Here is a 19,004-nt window from a genome sequence, read left to right on the forward strand (position 1 = left end):
AAAAATATAAAAGTACACAACATTATAATTCTTTCGTTATTAATGAAAGTAAAATATTAGTATTAAAAAATAATTTATGTTGCTTTCAAATATTTTCAAGTTTTTTTTTTTATATTTATAAGTATTTATTTTGATGGCTACTATATACAACATTTTAATTTAAAATGGTAACTTTTTAAGTTTTGTATTATCTGTATCCCACCCTGTCATTACAATTTGTCAAGTTGTCAACCAATTTTCTTATTTTCGTGATCACCGTCATATATTCTTTACTAATGGATTGTTTTTCTACATGCTAACCTTCTAGTTATTAAAATATGCTTAGAAGCTGTGTATTCTTGTACTAGCTGTTGGAAAGAAGTGGACCGCCATGGACGAACAAACGGCAACGTCCAGCGAGTCCACTGTGACGAAAGGTGTGTTTTACGTTACTATTTTATTTCTAAATGTGCCTGCAGGAAGTTGAGAAGTGTTTCTGTTTCAAGTTGAAGCCAGGAGTGAGGATGGTGAGGCCCCCATGCATGCGAGGCGGGAACTTGAGGAAGAATTTAATGTGCAGAGAGCTAAAATGAAAGAGTTGTTCTTACAAAAAGAAGGTTTGTAGCTTATTGATGATCCATTCTGGTTTTTATTTAACACAGGTGTCATCGTGTGGTTGGTAATATCATCACCCTGCGTAATTAACATGGTAATAGAATTATATTGATAGAGAGCTGTATTACCTAATTAAAAAAACATTTTGACCTTACCTGTAAATAATGCATAAAAATTCTATGCTAAATATGAATATTCACAAACATTTAATTACACTAATTGTACAACTATCAAGTCTTCATAAATGTAACTTTCTTAATAATTATATTTTGTTGATTTTAATGCAATAACAAGCCTATTTTGGTTTAATGTATAACAAGTATCTAACAAGTCTGCAATGTCTAAAGTAACACAAAAAATATTTAAGTAATGGAATTAATGGAATTGAATATGTATATATACTTCTTAGAATGGTGAATAAGGAAAATAACGATTATTAATTGTATTATTTAAATTTTATTTTGCATATAGCACATTATTGCACAAATTGCATTTTGACTTTTCCAGACCTACCACAGCATGTAAATCATTCCCTGAATGATGATTGACACCCAAAACATTTACTGTCAGTGCAGAGTCTTGGGTTTTCCAATATTATTACATAAATATGTATAGTAATATGTATTAATGTATTAATAAACAAAATATTATTTTTACAGAGGATTTACGTAAATTGGTGCTAGAGAAGCAACAATTAGACTCAGAGGTTCTGGGATTGCGTGCTGAGCTCCAACAACTGCAGACTCTCAGTGAGAACCAGAAATCAGAAATACAAAGCTTGCAACTATTAGTTAGTGGTATGTTACCTATACAAATATTTTAAATGGTTTATACATTTATAAATACATATCTTTTGTAGCTTTATGCCTTATCTCTATTAGGCTAGTGAGAACGAACAGAAAGCCCCAGCAGTCCTCATGTTTTACACATGTTTTAAAAGTTCAACAGACCTTGCCTTGCATACCAGTCGCTCTCACATTATACATCTTAGGATTCTATCAGCTCTCATAGTCTCTATGGGTAAAAATCACCTATGCCTACCATTCTGTATATTTATTTCAGTTTAATCCAGTTGCCAGTTTAATCAGCTGAATTGACTAGCATATTCTACAAATAGACGTCACCTCTACTGTGTTCCTTTACTATAATCATGGTTTTGTTGCCCAGCAGAGTTAGTAAAAGCTTTGCATTGTATACATTGATTCTGTTACTGACACTAATATGCCTTTTCCCATCCATTTCCTACCTGCCATCTCTACTAAATTTACTCTCCAGATAAACCACATCATTCATTTTTTCTAATATATTTCCATTTATCCCTCCATCCTGTACTTACTATCCATTTACACTGATTTCCTTATACCAGAGTATTCATTTTCTATATTTGAATCTGTGTAAAAAATTGTTACTATTTTTGTATTAAAAAAGTAGTTTAAATTTTAATTAGGAATATTATAATCTCATCTGATTACAATATAATGATTTATGTTGGCGCAATTAGGTTATTTATAATTTTGTTTTCCTCAATCATGTAGCACATTTACTTGCTAGGGTTTATTGTAATGTTGCCGCTAATTTCCTGTTTTTGGAGCCCTAAAGGTATTTTAAGAACATTTTCTACTATGACTGCCTTTTTTAAAAATAAATTATTTTAAACTGATTGTGGATTGTCCACAATAAGTTTATTACAGTCAGATTGATACAAGAAATGGAATAAAAAATTGGTATTGGACTAGGTTGGTTTCCTATTTTCAAGGCTTTTTAATATTTTTTTCTTCTAAATTTATACATACATTTTTCTATTCAAAATTGAAGTGATCTATTCTCCCGAATCATCCAGAGTGCCCTGCAAAGTTTAGAAAAAAATTATAATGTCATAAGTCTATTAATATTAAACCTTAATCACTAATTATTATTTTTAAATATCAACAGAAACAGTAGAAGCATCCTCATCAGGTACAGAAGAGTTGCGAAGACTGAGAGCAAAGAACATTGAATTGGAGCAACAACTAAATCAACTAAAGCAACAACAGGTATAATTTTTTAAAGTAATCATTTATATTTTCTTATTTCAATTATTAAACAAAGTTTGTTTTTTAATTGTGTATTTTAATTTAAAATATAATTTTGTATTAGATGAAGTTGAATAAATTAGTTATATGTTAAAGAAATTTGAAAACAAATTTTAATTTGAAACAATTGAATTTTTATTTGAAAACATTATTTTTGACAAACATTTGATTACCACAAAAGCATGACTTGTTAACTTATGTAAATTTAACTGGTACTGTTTTTTTGTTATCATCCACCGTAACTTGTAACATTATCACATAGTAAGTAGCCTTATAGTGATGTTATAATATATGGACAGTTTTTCTCTTTTGAGCTAAATTTATTCATAATAGGTAATTAAAAGGATTCTTTATTGCACAATATTTACATAACTTATCGTCTTTATCTCTATTTTCTAATATATATAACTATATTCAAAAAGAAATTTTCAATAGCTTATCAGATGTATGATTTGGTTTTTACAATCACGTTATTTACATAAAAAAAGATTATTACACTTATTTTGCCCAGGTAAAATATTTTGATATTTAATAAAATATGAAAATAGGAGGTTTAACATTTCTAGGGCACTTAGTGTGTATCGTTTTTCAAAATGACTCTTTCACAGTTAAACGTTTTAACGTGTTTAGATAAGATACCTTACGTCAATTACGCATGCATAATTTATTTAGTTTTACCTACTAAATTACTTTTTTATTTTAAAATTTGCTAAGTATCTGTTGTGAATAATATGGGAATATATATTTACAAAAATAGTGTTGTACACTAAAACCTGCAATGTGGAAAAGACTGCAGCAATGCAATATTCAGGTAACCTTTTAAACATAGTTTCCTTAATAAATTTCAGAGTTATAAAATATAGTATAAAAATCATACACGTAGGGCGTCGAATTATCTATGAATTAAACTTAAATTATCTGTTCTATAATTAACGCCAAATTTGAAATTATATGATTATGACATTTCTTATTGGAAAACTAACGTCAATTAATTGTATGTGTAATTAATATTTTTTTTGTTATTTTAATTTAGTCTATTAGTTTATGTCTAGCTTTCATTTGTTTATAAATGCTCTAATACTCAACACGACATATTATATCTTTTGCTTCTGTCCTGTACATAAAAAGACAACATGAATGTAAGTTAAACACAAATATCAGAATGAGCTTCGTTATAATTCTATACTAATATTATAAAACTGAAGAGTTTTTTGGTTGAATTCACTGATCTCAGGAAATATTGGGTAAAATTTTAAAATATATTTTGGTGTTGGGTAGTCATTTATCGAGGAACCAGGTTAAGGATTGGTTAGTAACTTAGAAATGCAAATAATATATGCTAGTCATTTGTAAATGTTAACATTATCTCCCATTACATACATTTCAATAATTAAAAATACACATTTCAACAAAAAAGTCCGAAATAACTTCGTATATAAATGCGATCAAGGAGGACATGAGTGACAAAGCGTGGGATTGGCAGGAGCTGTCGCTGGCGCCGGCCACCTTCGTGCGGAGTATCGCCAGGAAACTCGGGGCTGATACTGATGTGGACGTACCTAATGTTAGAAAGGTATATTTATATATTTTTTTTCTTTCTTTATCTTAACGCCTTACTCCTCCGTAAGTAGTATGGTAGAAAGGCATTTTAGTGTTAGGTATTCGTTTGCCCACTCATCATTAAATTTGTGAGGTGAGTGGCCAAATGAAATGGTGTCTTGTATTATCACCTGAGTGAAGAAATGTAAATATTTTATTCCCCCATACAGTTTATACAGTATATATGACAGCCTGTTTGTTTCAATTAAGTAGAACTTTTTTTGTTGTGAAATACATATTTAACTCCAAAAGGTATTTTCAATATTATTCACAAATTAATAAGCAGTCAGTCACTAAAACAAAATGCTGACTGCTAAATTAATATACTTATAATTACTAATTTCAGTTTGAGGACAATGAGCTACTCAAATCCATCATCGACCCACTGGAGATGGAAATTACAGCACTCAAAAACAAACTAAGAGAAACTGATGCTCAGCTTCAGGAAACTAAAGTGAGATTGAAGCTAAAATTTAATTTTAAAAAAAAAACAAGCAGCATATTCCCCATAAATAGGGTTGGCACAGCGCACATACTGCTAAACCACCACCTACATCATTTTACAAAGCAAAATTGAACCCACAGTCATGTCATCTTTTTTTGTGTACAATTAGATAACTTTTTTCTTCTTGTGGCCACACCAGGATAGTCTTTAAAACTTCTCCCATAAAATTATTTTTATTGTTAAATTTGGTATAATTTGCGAAAAAGTCTCTGATATAGACATTTGTACTGTTAATATCATATTCAGTATAACAACTAGACAGCTATTCAGTATAACAAATAGACAAATAAATAGTTGGTTGTCATCGCGGAGATAACAAACTACATTTTAAATTCTAATATCTTCCTTGCTTATTGCATTCTCATTACTCTCTAACACATATAAACATTTATAAACTAACAACACATTTATATTGCCTTAACCTACAATTGTAAGCATACTATTGCAAATATAATAAATAAAAATGATGACCCATTGTACCAAGGCCCATCAGGCAGAGTAGGGAACTAGTCATGTAGCATTCAGTGCGAACAACTTCTGAGGGAAAAACAAGATTTTCTGCAGATTATAAATAAAAACAAAGATTTTAATAATGAATTGTCAAAAATTTACTTAAATTATTTTGTTCTATCTGCATCTGCAAAAAAATAGTAAATTGGCTTGACCAGTGTAGAGTAGAATATGAGAAAACTTGATAGTTTTCTAAGTAAGTTTTTTTTTTCGATGGATCCTATCCATCTAACTACAGGCCTATTGCCATCACCTCCCTACTCTCAAAAGTCATGGAGAGCATCATCAATAGCCAGCTCTTGGTTTATCTAGAGGATCACCGATTGATTAATGACCGTCAATATGGCTTCCGCCATGGTCGCTCAACCGGTGATCTTCTGGTTTCCCTTACCCACCGTTGGGCTGCGGCTATTGAAAGCAAGGGAGAGGGCCTGGCAGTTAGTTTGGACATGGCGAAGGCCTTTGATCGAGTGTGGCATGGAGCGCTCCTTGCCAAACTTCCATCCTATGGGCTTCCCGAGAACTTATGCAGGTGGATCGCCAGCTTTCTCACTGGGCGCAGCATCAAGGTCGTTGTCGACGGTTTTTGCTCCAATCATATGCCCGTGAACGCTGGCGTGCCCCAAGGCTGCGTGCTGTCCCCCACGCTGTTTCTTCTGCATATCAATGACATGCTGGAAGATTCTAGCATTCATTGCTATGCAGATGACAGCACGGTGGACGCTGTTTACTCCGGCCGCGCAAGTCTTTCTCGGGAAAACGCTGAACAGTACCGAAATAAACTTGTGTCTTCTGTTGCGGCGTCCCTCGAGATTGTCTCTTCATGGGGTAAAAAGAACCTGGTCCAATTTAACCCCCTGAAGACACAGGTTTGCGCGTTAACCACTAAAAAAACCCCATTTATCGTATCGCCAGTCTTTCAGAATACTCCCCTTTTAGCCGCGCCCAGTATCAGCATATTGGGCCTTAATGTTTCGAGTGACTGCCAGTATCGCGATCATCTGGAAAGCAAGGCCAAGTTGGCCTCGAAGAAACTGGGGGTCATCAATAGAGCGAGACGGTACTTCACGCCAAAACACCGATTGGCCCTATATAGGGCCCAGGTTCGGCCACACATGGAGTACTGTTCTCATCTCTGGGCTGGTGCACCCCAGTATCAGCTTGACCCATTTGATCGCATACAACGTAGAGCTGTTCGAATCATTAAGGACCCAGTAAGCTGTGAAAGGCTTGACACTTTGGCTCTGCGTAGAAACGTCTCCTCGCTGTGCGTTCTCTATCGCATTTTTCATGGTTAGTGTTCTGAAGAACTGTTCGACCTGTTACCTGCCGCCGAATTTTCCAACCGCACAGTACGTCACAAACTTAAATACCATCCACACCACCTGGATACGTGGCACTCCACTACTGTGCGGTTTCGTAGAAATTTCCTTCCACGCGCCACCGAACTGTGGAATGGCCTACCCGCGGCAGTGTTTTCAGGTCGGTACGATATGGGTACCTTCAAAAAGCGCGTCTGTCTCCACCTTAAAGGCCGGCAACGCACCTGTAGCTCCTCCGGTGCTGCACGGGGTCGTGGGCGGCGGTGATCATCATCAGGTGCCCCGAACGCTCGTTTGCCTTGTCCTTCTTCCATAAAAAAAAAAGTAGTTTTTTGATATTTATGTTTGATCTTAAATCATAACTGCATGAGGCCAAGGAATATATATTTACATTAGAAAATGATAGTTTAAAACAAAGATACTCAAACCCAGAACTTATTTGAAGAGCTGGTTGGGAATACTCTTTCTCCGGTTTCTCCAGGCATCACCTATGAAAATTTAAATTCAACAATAGTTTTGGCTGGTGATTCTTTGGTGACTTCCAAGCCAGTTCTTACTAGTAAGAATACATTAAAATAACTAAATATATAAAAAAAAAATTTAAAACAACTAAATATTTGTAAAGCTACACCCAATTAATTTGATTAATACATCCAATTCTAAATCTCATATGAAATTTCAAATAAAAAACTATGTTTGTAACTATTTTTTATTAATAAGAAAAGGACTGATTTTTTTATAAGTACAGTAGATAATCTATTATCTAAACCAGACTAACAACTGAAACTAATTTTATTAAATTAGGTATTTAATAATTTAGTCTGCTATGTAATCTAAAAGAATATTTGTGTAAGTATGATGAAATATATGTGTCGCATAATAATTTCTTAATAAATATTAATTCATTAATATGTATTTGTTCTTTTTAATAAATAAATAACATTATGTACATAAATCTAGATTTTTGATGAACTGAATGCCTGACAACAATGATTAGTCTAGTTAATTGAGGTTTTACTGTATGTATGTGTGTAAACAAATATAAAAAGAACATACAAATATTTTAATGTTTCAGAAAGTGAAACCTGCCTTTACTGCTGCTAGTGCTAGTGACAAATCTGGTGATACTAAATCTGAATCGGGTAATTTTTGAATATATTAAAAACTGTAATCTTTTATCAGCCTTTTGAAATATATATTTTCCTTTTGTTCCATTTTGTTTGTCTGTATGCCAGGTGGCAAAGGTGTCCGCCAATCCTCTTTATTCTGGCCTTTCTATGGAGTAAAAAATAATCATGTTGGGCTAATCAAAATCTATTTTATATATAGCTCAAATATGTACTATTGTATAAAATATATGAGCTATTATTTATGTGTCAGTATCTGCAGACAGCAAGCAGTGTGACATGTGTGCCAACTATGAAAGACAGCTGGTGGCAGAACAGGCTCGAGCTGCACACCATGAACTTGCTCTTAAATTGGTAATTATCTTTGTTATTTTTTAGTGTATTGTTTTACTACAGCTTCACGCTGTATTCGCACGCAGCAGGGTAGGCAGTAGGAAACCAGTGCTAAGACACTCCGTTCCCCACTTTCTGCCGAATCCTGGAAGCATTGCGTGTTGAGGGGCAGAACTCAATGCCGAGCTTTACCTTGACACCAGAGCAAAGAAATGGATATATAAATAAATATTTCACTTCCTCGAGTGGGGATCGAACCCACAACCGTCGCGTGACAGTTGTGCCGCTGCGCCACGACGGCCTCTGTTTTAGTTAATTTTTATTTTTAAGTTATAATGTGTCTGTTGTGTTATGCTGAATTTTATCTACTACTTTTTTTACTTACTTTTTCAGTATCATACATATATATATACATGGGTGTAAGAATGGGAGAGGGGGTAGTCTGTTCCCACAATCATAGAAACAGCCTTACCGTTTTAAATGTAATTGTGACTACTGTTAGTATGTTTTGGTAGTGTGGTATATATTAATACCTTGTTATGCTTAGTACATCTTTACATAAACCCATACCTCCTTAAATTCTAGGCAACAGACGAGCTAGAAGGCGTACGGGCGGCTCAAGACGAAACCGTTCGCACATGGCAGTCCCACCGCGCCTCGTCTGCCGCCCAGCTGGCGGAACTCTCCGGAGCACTTACAGAAGCCAAGACAATACTGTCTCAGCGGGCAGCCGCAGCTGATGAAGCAGCACAACGAGCGCTGCACACAGTGACACAGCTTACTGTTGATAGGGAAATGCTGCAGAGGAAGTTGGATGCGTGAGTGTAGAATTTTTTTTGTTGTAGGTTCACTCTATATCCATCATATGACAGGGAACGTAGTGGAAACCTAATGTTAAGACGCGGTGTTCCCTATTCGACTCAATGTTTTGCATTGTCTTGTTACGAAAATAAATGAAAGTTTCCTTAAGTGGATATCGAAACTATAACCTTCACGCTTACAGACGACGGCGGCTGATTGTCTTATATTGTATGAAATTGATGATTTTCTCTATGAGTTGGTTTGATATGTTTGAAAGTATGATTTAAACTTTTAAGATATTTTTTTTAATACTGAAATAGGCTTGCTTTTGATCGCATCAAGCCCGAACGTAAGGTCTACGGTGTAAAGTTCGAAATATCAATAGTTATTACTTTCCATTTACATTTTTTAATTGAAGAGAGATCAGATCTGTACAATGTTAACTAAGTCAACAAACATTTATTTGTCATTACTTAATTAGTATTTTGTGTTTGCATTTTTTTTATTGTATACTTTTATATACTTAATCTAGTAAAAAATATTTTTAACAATTATTATTATTTCAGTTTAGAAAAAGATAACAACATGTTAATTGGGCAATACATAAAGAAGGCGGCCGAGATGCAAAATGAAATCATCAATCTACCGGACAATGTTGCGGTGAGATTCTTAGTTTATCATATTTTTTGGATTCCTGCTTTTATTAGCTTAGTAGGATAGGCCAAGAATATATAATTTTGAGACACTTTGTTCTCCTTTTGCTGCTGCTGCTTGTATTTGCGATATTATAGAACTCATTGCTTAATAGAACAAGATAATATGAGTTTAAATATAATTACTATCTCAAGGGGGATCGAATTTATAACTATCGTTTCTCCAATCGGTTAGTTACCACTGTGTCAAGATGTCCTCACCTACATCAGTCATTGTTCTATTATATTCTATTATATTCTATGTTCTATTATAGTCTTCTTCTTCTTCTTCTTCCTGGCATTAATCCCGGCTATTACCAGGGTCTGCCTTCCTACTTAACCTACTCCACTTTGCACTATCTTTTGCGTCCTCGGTGGTTAGACCATTGGCTCTCATGTCCTGCATCACGACATCCAACCAGCGCTTCCTTGGGCGTCCGGGAGGTCGCGCCCCAGGAACTTGTATAGCAAGGCACTTGCGTCCGACATAGTTCTTAGGCCGGCGCGTAACGTGGCCAAACCATCTCAAGCGACGCTCTTGGAGCTTATCCGCTACGTCACGGACCCCAAGACTACCTCGAATGAATGTGTTGCGTATGCGGTCAGACCGCGTTACGCCGCACATCCACCTCAGCATCTTCATTTCCGTGACGTGAAGCTCCTGAGTGTGCCGAGATAGTGCTGGCCAACATTCGCTGCCGTATAAAAGAACCGGTCGGACGATGCTCTTGTATATCAGCCCCTTGAGCTTGGGCGGTATTCTGCGGTCGCAGACCACACCAGTGACCTCCCGCCATTTGGCCCAGGCAGCGCTTATCCGGCCATGGACATCGTGGTCGATGCCTCCAGACTCGTGCATAATGGATCCAAGGTACCTGAACTTCTCCGACTTAACGGCTGGCTCAGGACCTATAAGGATGGTGCTCGAGTCCCGGCTCCCGCAGGCTATGTTCTATTATAGTATTTGGTATTATTTCAGTATTTGTTTTATATTTATTTTATTATATTACTATACTGACATGTACTAGGAGGACATGTCAGTATAGTAATATAATAAATGCTCTATTAAAAGAAGATATAAATGAGTGCAATAGTACTTAATATAAATAAAATAAAATAAAAAGAGCCTTTATTTTCTCTGACCTGTTTACATAATTTGTTTTGCTTATAACTAACATTTTACACAATATATAAAAATATATTTACTAACATAGAATTGAATATTAACTGAAATTGTCCTTCTTTTTTTTTTTTTTTTTGATTTTTTTCAAATGTTAATTTATTGAAATGCTAATTTTTTTTTCAAATGTAGCTTTTATTTTCCAAATTTTTTTTTTGTATATTTTTTTTTTTTTTTTATTTTTTTTTTATTATTCATTATTATTATTTCTGCTAGTGTCAGCTACCAGGTCAGGCTGTCCTACGACATAGGCCTCCTCAAGTTCCCTCCACTTGTGCCGGTCTAGTGCTGTCCGTCTCCACCCCTTTGGCAGGTTGTCTTCCCATCTTTTAATCTGTCTCCCTCTCCGTCTTTTTCCATTTCTTGGGTACCATTCTGAGACTTTTTTGGTCCACTTTCCTGCATGTGATCTCATCATGTGACCAGTCCACTTCCACTTAAGAGTTCTTGTTTTTACTTTGACATCCAATACTTTGGTAATGCTCCTGATTTTTGTTGCTTTGCATTTGTCTTTCAATCTCAGGCCTATCATGCTCCTTTCCATTCCTCTTTGGCATACTCCCAGTTTGTGTTCAATTTTCTGTGATAATGGCCAAGTTTGACAGCCGTAGGTGAGGCATGGGAGGATACATGTGTTAAATATTTTTGATTTTTCTGAAATGGGCACTGATTTATTCTTCATTATTTCACGGAGAGACCAGTATCTTTGCCAGGTGTTATTTATTCGTCTGTCTACTTCCTTATTTGGCAGATCCTTTACTGATATTACTTGACCCAGGTATATATATTCGTTGACATATTCAATCTCTTCCTCCACTTCTATTTTGACTTTGGTCATGTTAGTCATTAATTTGGTTTTGCTGGTATTCATTGGTAGTCCTGCTTTTTTGCTTTCTGATGCTAGTTGTTGCAGCATTAGTTGTAGGGTGTCTGGATCTTCTGCAAACAAGATTATGTCGTCTGCGAATCTCAGGTGGTGTAGCTTTTCTCCATTGATATTGATGCCGAAGTTGTCCCAGTTGAGTTGCCTGAAGATGTTCTCTAAGACTGCGTTGAATATCTTGGGTGACAGCGGGTCTCCTTGTCTAACTCCTCTCTGAATATGGAATAGATTTCCTGTTTTTTCTAGTTGTATTTTTGCTGTGCTTTTCTCATATATTTGCTTTATTATTCTTATATATTTTTGCTCAACCCCTTGGTTTCTCAATGAGTCCCATATGTAGCTATGCTTCAGGGAGTCAAATGCTTTATTATAGTCGACGAAGGATAAGTAATACGGGCGGTTGTATTCGTTGCATTTCTCTATTACTTGCTTGACAGTGTGTATATGATCAATTGTTGAGAAATCGGATCGGAATCCAGCTTGCTCTATAGGCTGATTACTGTCTAACTGTTTGGTCAGGCGTTCTAGTATAATTTTTATGAATATTTTATACAAGTTTGGGATTAAGCTGATAGGTCTATAATTGTTTATATTACTCTTGTCTCCCTTTTTATGCAAAAGTATGATTGTTGAAGATGTCCATTGAGAGGGTATTTGTTCTGTGTCTAAAATTTGGTTACATATATGAGCAAAAGTTTTTTTATTTGTTCAATGGTTGCTTTTAGTAGTTCATTAGTTATTTTATCATCGCCAGGTGATTTTCCTATCTTTTGTGTTTGAATAGCCCTTCTTACTTCGCTTTGCAACATCTGTGGGATTGGTTCTTGGTTTATATTGTCCTTAAATGTTGTATCGTCTGTTTGTTCCTTTAGATTGTCTGTATATAATTCTTTGTAAAAATCTGTTGCTGTTTTTAAGATGTGTTGTCGTTCGGTTGTAGTATGAACTTGAAATAGTACTTAATACAAGTTGCCAAAAAAAAGCACTTTGAATTATATTTAGTGATTACAGGTTATACCTGAAACTTGATGCACAAGTACCATTCACACTTGACATGAACCCCCAGGAGCTGCAAGAGCAAGCGCTGCACCTGCGCGAGCAGCTGCTGGTGTGCGCGACGGGGCGAGAGCGCGCGCTTGCGGCCGAGGAGGAGCTGCGCGCGCAGCTGCTGCACCACGCGACCCTACTGCTGCGCAAGGACGATGACCTCGCCGGCCTCGCCGCCGACCTGCGCACGCACCGGTACCACATCCATTTCTGTTATTTGCATTTTTCTAATTATATTAGATATATAATCAGCGGAACATTTAAATAAGTGAACAAAATTATGTTTTGTATATTGAGTAAAATGGTTATTAATATTATTATTTTTTGTTTTAGCTTCACGCTTTATGCACATACCGGGGTAGGCAGAGGGAACCTGCGAATCTAGTGTTAAAACACCCCGTTCGCCACTTTCCGCAGAATTCTTGTGGGATTGCTTGGAATGGAGGAATTCAACCCCGCGCTTTCTCTGGTTGACAAAGCAAAAAAAGATGACATTAAATATTTCATTTCCCAGAGTGAGACTCGAACCCACAACCGTCACGTTTACGACGGCCTCACTATTATCAATATTATTTCTCATTGTCTTTTTTGAATTAAGAGCCTATTTGTTTTTTAGAGAGGAACTGGACAGGCTCCAAACAGAGCGAGAACAGATGAAGGAGTTGGCAGACAAGCTGCGGCATTCCAACGAGATGATAGAATCATTATTAGAGGACAAGGTGCATTGAAGATTTCAAGTTTATTAATATTTGTATTTTTTTATTTTATTTTAATTGTTAAATTTATGTACTTATCACTAATTTGGTTTTTTTAATGCCTCGTGTTTAAAATACGTAAATTAGACAATAAAATATATACAGTGTACAGCATATTACGTCATTACAACTAATTAAGGACAAATATTGTAAGTTTTTTTTATTTTTTTTGTTTTAATAGAAGCGACTACAAAACGAAGTGAGTGAAGTGCGTGCAAAAGTGAGCGTGCTACAGCAGGAACTCGACAACGGAGAGAAAGTGCAACAGGACTTTGTTAGACTGTCCCAGTCGTTGCAGGTAGATTAAAAACTTTTTCTAAAATAAATTCACTTAAAGAAAACACAAGTGCTTATTTAAATTTCAAGCAATATTCACACTTAAGGCTTTGAGGCCATCGTAGCGCAGGGGCACTAACGTGACGGTTGTGGGTTTGATTTGTAATCGTTAAAACCTCATGCCCAGATTTATGAATTTGCATAGAATTATGGTGTAAACATTTACATATAAAATATTTTGAGAGAAATCCTTTTTGGACGAATAAATTTCATAAAAAAAAATTATTGCATACATAGTTGTTATTATACAATAATTTTGATAGACCACAGGCTACATATTATTACTGAATTGCTCGAGCACTACTTAGAAAACTCGACAAATTATTAATTCTCAATGTATATTTGGCCATTCTGATGCAGTGTGGCGCTTAACTCCGCCACTTAATAAGTGTGCCGTGTGCCCTTTCGTATTTGGTAATGTTGTATATTCCAGTATTATGATACTATTAATATAATTGACACGTAGCTATGTAAGAGTAATTACTAATTGTATTCAGTTGGTAATAGAGAGATACAATAAGTAATGCGCGAATCTAATTTGAGCAATAAACGTATGCCTTTTTGCCGATGTGAGGGGTAGTCATTTTTTTTTCCTTCACACTGTACCCCACCCATAGTAAAGTAGGCATTAAGACCCTACAGTGTGAGAGATAGAGTTTAGCTCAAATGATAGAAGAGTAGAAGAATAAGAATAGTGTATAATTAGGCACTCCCTTTTCAGGCCATAAGAGATTTGTGTAATACTAAAAAAAGATACAATGGGAAAATATGATGTACATATTATGTATGTTTATTTATTTGTTGCTGTGTGCAGGTGCAGCTGCAGCGTATCCGCGAGGCGGACACGGAGGTGCGGTGGCAGCACGACGAGGACGTGAGCGAGTGCCCCACCTGCCATACGCACCTGCCCACCAACAAGAAGAAGGTACCCGCCACACGAGTTTAACTAATATGAAGAATATTAAAATGACGAAGATCACATATGTGGATGCGAGATCACATGTGTAGAAATGAAATTTCCCTTACAATAATTTTCTTTTTTTTAAATGTTATGAAAAAATTATATTTTTAAATAATTAACTGAGGATGTTATTTAATCTATTGAACACTATTATCCTAACCTAATAGGAGGATGTAAACACGAATCCGCAGGTCCACTGCCGTCACTGCGGACGCATCTTCTGCTCGTCGTGCGCGTCGCACAACGTGCCGGCCGGGCCGCGCGCCGCGCCCGCGCGCGTCTGCTCCGTGTGCCTCACGCTGCTGCAGCCGCACCGTGCGCCCTACTTCAGTACGAGGCCGCCCAACTCGCCGGACTAGAGCCCACTACTACCAGAGATGCGCGGTGTTGAGAGTTAATTACTTTTTAATTGTTACACTACAATAATATGTAATTGAGATTTCCGCAAACAATTAATCAATTATACATATTTAAGCGTTGACGGCAATTATAATTTGCCCAATATTGAATAGAACCCAATACACCTTTGGTGCTGTCACTACATATGAAAATGGTACTTCAGTACCTGAACACCTTATGCAGTATTCGAATACAGTACTTATTCGAATGTACTACCTTATAGTGTGTCTTCAGATGTAGGGAAATGTTAGAATTCTGGAACAGTTTTTTATGTTAGCTTCATGCTGTATCCCTAATGGTGGGAACACAGTGAAAAACACTGTTTTCCACAAACTGCCTACAAGCGCAATTGACTCTTACTAGTAAAAATAATTATTTTGCCAGAGTAGGAATCGAACCCTCGGCCGTCGCATGTGCTGTCAGACGACAGATACTTATTGATATCCGTGTTAAAAGGTAACAGAAGAATAATTAGGCCTGTCGTGGAGCAGGGGCACTAAATGTGATTGTAAACGCGATAGGTTGTGGGTTCGAGTTTGCTCGAGGAATTGAAATATTTAATATTTTCATTGAATTCCGCCACTCAACATCCAATGCCCCCAGAATTCGGCGGAGGAAGGAGGAGAAGGAGTGTCTCAACACTAGATTTTTTTATTGAGTAGTTATGCGCCAGAGACTTTAGTTGTCCGTGCCTTTTTTATATTTAATTCGTTATAAAGATAGTTGTTTTTTTTTTTTACAATGTAAACCGGTCGTTAATTACATTTTGAATGGTGTGTCAGGTCCGACTATGTGGCCGTTAATCATGTTGATCGCGATGCAGTTAGGTGGTTATGTAGTATTTTTATTGCGTCCTCGTCTCTGTAGGAAATAGCCATTTTGATGTTGTGTTCCACTATATCAGTCACAGAACCTTCATTTGCCCGGCTAATGAACCTGCCGATACCGTCTTCCTCGGTGTCAGTGTGTGCCTTGTTACAGCAACGACAGCGTATGATATGCTGTCGTGTAGGGCGTTCTTGATGGTCTTGGTTTGGATGACTACTACAAACTCGTATGTAAGTCCTGATGTCAATGTTGATAGTCAGGATGCGTGAGTTTCCCCCTTTTCCGTATCCTTTCCTGATTAGGTACGCCTTTTTTGATCTTGGTCCTTGCATATGGACCAAGTACAGAGTATTGAGGGAATCTCCTAGGGATAAAAGCACCCGTGTATCACGATTTTCTCATGAAGCGAGTTGTCCGTCATAAACTTCGTTGAGCGCGTATGTCACATCCAGTAGACATCTATGTGATCTCGCTAGCTCCTGACTGATGGTCGTCACGAAGTTTGGGCTGATATAGTGCATTTGGCAGAATTTTAATCTGTCGATAAAGGGTAGTTGGTTTATGTCCCCGATGAATATAACCTTTGATAATATGGTCGCCATTACGATTGTCCCAAAATGGTTCATTAAGGCCTCATCCACGATAAGTCTTGCGGGCTTTTCTGCAACATTGTTTACCAGAGTAAAGGCGGTCGTGCGGACTTTGAATTTGCGTCCCTGGTGTAACGGGACGGCAACGCACCTGTAGCTCCTCCGGTGCTGCACGGGGTCGTGGGCGGCGGTGATCATCATCAGGTGACCCGAACGCTCGTTTGCCTTGTCCTTCTTCCATAAAAAAAAAAAAAAAAAAAACTTAAGAGGCAGCCTCGGTAGTTGTAGTTGCTATCAGATCACTATCGGGGATGAAACACTACTCAACACTAGGTTCCCTTTGTCTACCCTGCTGTGTGCGGGATTACACGTGTTGCGTTACATTACATTTATTTATTTATAAGTCCTACCAACAATTGATACAATTATCAAGTACTAGCGGCCCGCTCGCGGTTTCACCCGCGTGAACTATGTTATTATTAATTTCTGTCTCCATGGCTACGTCCTAGTGACGTCTATGCAAAATTGAGACTCCTAGCATTTGTAGTAATGAAGTTTCATTTAAACTTTCGACCCCTAAAACAACCCCTTAGAAGTCGAATATTGCAAATTCCCGTCTTAGCGAGCACCTACGTCCTATAAGTAACTCCTATGCAAAATTTGAGATTCCTAGCACATGTAGTTTCTGAGATTTCGTGATGAGTGAGTGACCTTTCGATTTTATATATATAGATAGATTATATACTTGAATCTTAATCCAACAATTATATTATGTAAAAACTTCTATGAAACTCAACTAAAATACTAGACCAGATTTCTTAACGTACATCAAGTCAAATCGCGTTACATATAATTTTTAAAATGGATAGCTTAACGCTGTATCTCGCACATAACAGGTTAGGTGGAGGGAACCCGAGAACCTGATGTTAAGACACTCTATTCCCATTAAGACGCTATGAATAGATGCTAATTGTTTTGAAATAATATAATTATAATAGTATGTATGTAGTCTAAAACTACTTTTTTTTATTGTTTGGCTTATATAATTTTAAATACTACTATACAATAATTGATTGTTATTTTCTCTATGAACATTTTGCAACAATGCCCTTTTTTTATAAGTTAAATATGGGAATATATGCGACAAAAACTATTTAGAGAATTTGATGTCGTCTACTGCAATATTTATTTTTTCAAGGATATCAAATGTCATTGTTACACTTATACATAACAAGCGATGAGTTGCAAGTTGTTTAGTTTGTGGCCGAGCTATTGATATAAAAAACATCTGTTGTCCAAGATTTCATTACTCTTACAATATATAAAGATTATAAAAAATATATTCTTAGCTTCACGGTGTATCCCACATATAGCAGGGTAAACAGATGGTATTAAAGACACTCCACTTCCCTCTTTCTGAATTAATACCTAAAGCGGTTAAATAATATTTAAAATCTGTTCTAAAATCATGTTTCTTCAATAGTAAATTTCGATATATTTAAATGTGCGAAAACCACTTTAAATATGATAAAATAGTTACTTTTTTTACATGAGTGTTACTTGAAAAATTAAATTACTTTTAATATTTTTTCAATAATTTTTTCACACAAAATTAATCATTTGAACATTTTTCATTCAGAATGTACATATTTGTTCTTCTAGAGTATTTAGATAATATTATTGTGGGTTCCGAACCAAACGTAACCAAAATATTGCAAAGTACGGTCGACGAGTCGTGGTCGCCCTGAATCAAATCTGCGCAACCGTCTACAGCCAACTTCGAGGCGGCCACGACTCATCTACCGGACTGTAATAGGGCAAGAGACCCGCGGGTCACGTGATACTTATAGTGCTAACTGAAATGAACATTTATTATTATGTTAAAGGAAGGCGATATGTTCACATTATGTGATACTTTATATTAATATTACAAAAGACACTGATTGCTGCAAGACGCTGCACTCTCAGGAACAACTGGTTCGAAATGCGACATTATTTTTATTGAGGATAGAGGCAGGCTCTATATTGCAATATATTGTTATGTACTACCCCTACCCCACTTGCAAGTTACTACCACAGGTGCTGTATACTGTTTTATTAAATGATTATATAACATTTTTTAATAAAACCGACTCGTTGTTGGTCTTTTTTTATTTTGCGTTGTTTTTGTTAAATGAAAACAAAATATGTGAAAAATTATTATAAAAGTCATAATCTTTTACAACATGTAATGATGATGTTACAGTATCATTTAAACTTGTTTTACTATAAATAGCAAAAAGAAGAAAAAACAAATATAACGCTATCATGTAATGTGAACTGTGTCGACAATTCGACGTTTTGTTAAATAAAATAAAATTAGCAAATATTGTAAAATAGATATTTTATTGTAAATAAAGAGCTCGATATTGTATCCGAAAACCGAACTTTTATTTAACTTCCCATTTATTTAGAATAAAACGCAAATAAC

At 36.0% G+C, this 19,004-nt stretch overlaps 1 protein-coding gene across 6 annotated transcripts; it reads left to right on the forward strand.

Moving 5' to 3' along the window:
• Positions 1-205: 205 nt before the first annotated feature.
• Rbpn-5 (Rab GTPase-binding effector protein rabaptin-5) lies at positions 206-18,955 on the forward strand. 6 transcript variants are annotated; one of them, XM_085195387.1, is made up of 15 exons: positions 206-416; positions 486-596; positions 1,254-1,391; positions 2,527-2,627; positions 4,117-4,239; positions 4,612-4,719; positions 7,678-7,744; positions 7,992-8,083; positions 8,648-8,880; positions 9,430-9,523; positions 12,685-12,860; positions 13,282-13,384; positions 13,602-13,718; positions 14,571-14,681; positions 14,909-18,955. In XM_085195387.1, the coding sequence occupies exons 1-15, from the start codon at positions 371-373 to the stop codon at positions 15,074-15,076; spliced, it is 1,788 nt and encodes a 595-aa protein (XP_085051513.1). In that variant the 5' UTR covers positions 206-370; the 3' UTR covers positions 15,077-18,955. The 6 variants fall into 6 exon arrangements, with proteins under 6 accessions (XP_085051513.1, XP_085051515.1, XP_085051516.1 ...); XM_085195389.1 differs by having other exon boundaries at positions 4,150-4,239; XM_085195386.1 differs by having other exon boundaries at positions 207-416; positions 7,983-8,083.
• Positions 18,956-19,004: the final 49 nt, after the last annotated feature.

The sequence above is a fragment of the Heliconius melpomene genome, chromosome 12, assembly GCF_056956725.1.
Source record: "Heliconius melpomene rosina isolate 202511_hmr_F chromosome 12, ASM5695672v1, whole genome shotgun sequence".
Taxonomy (NCBI): domain Eukaryota; kingdom Metazoa; phylum Arthropoda; class Insecta; order Lepidoptera; family Nymphalidae; genus Heliconius; species Heliconius melpomene.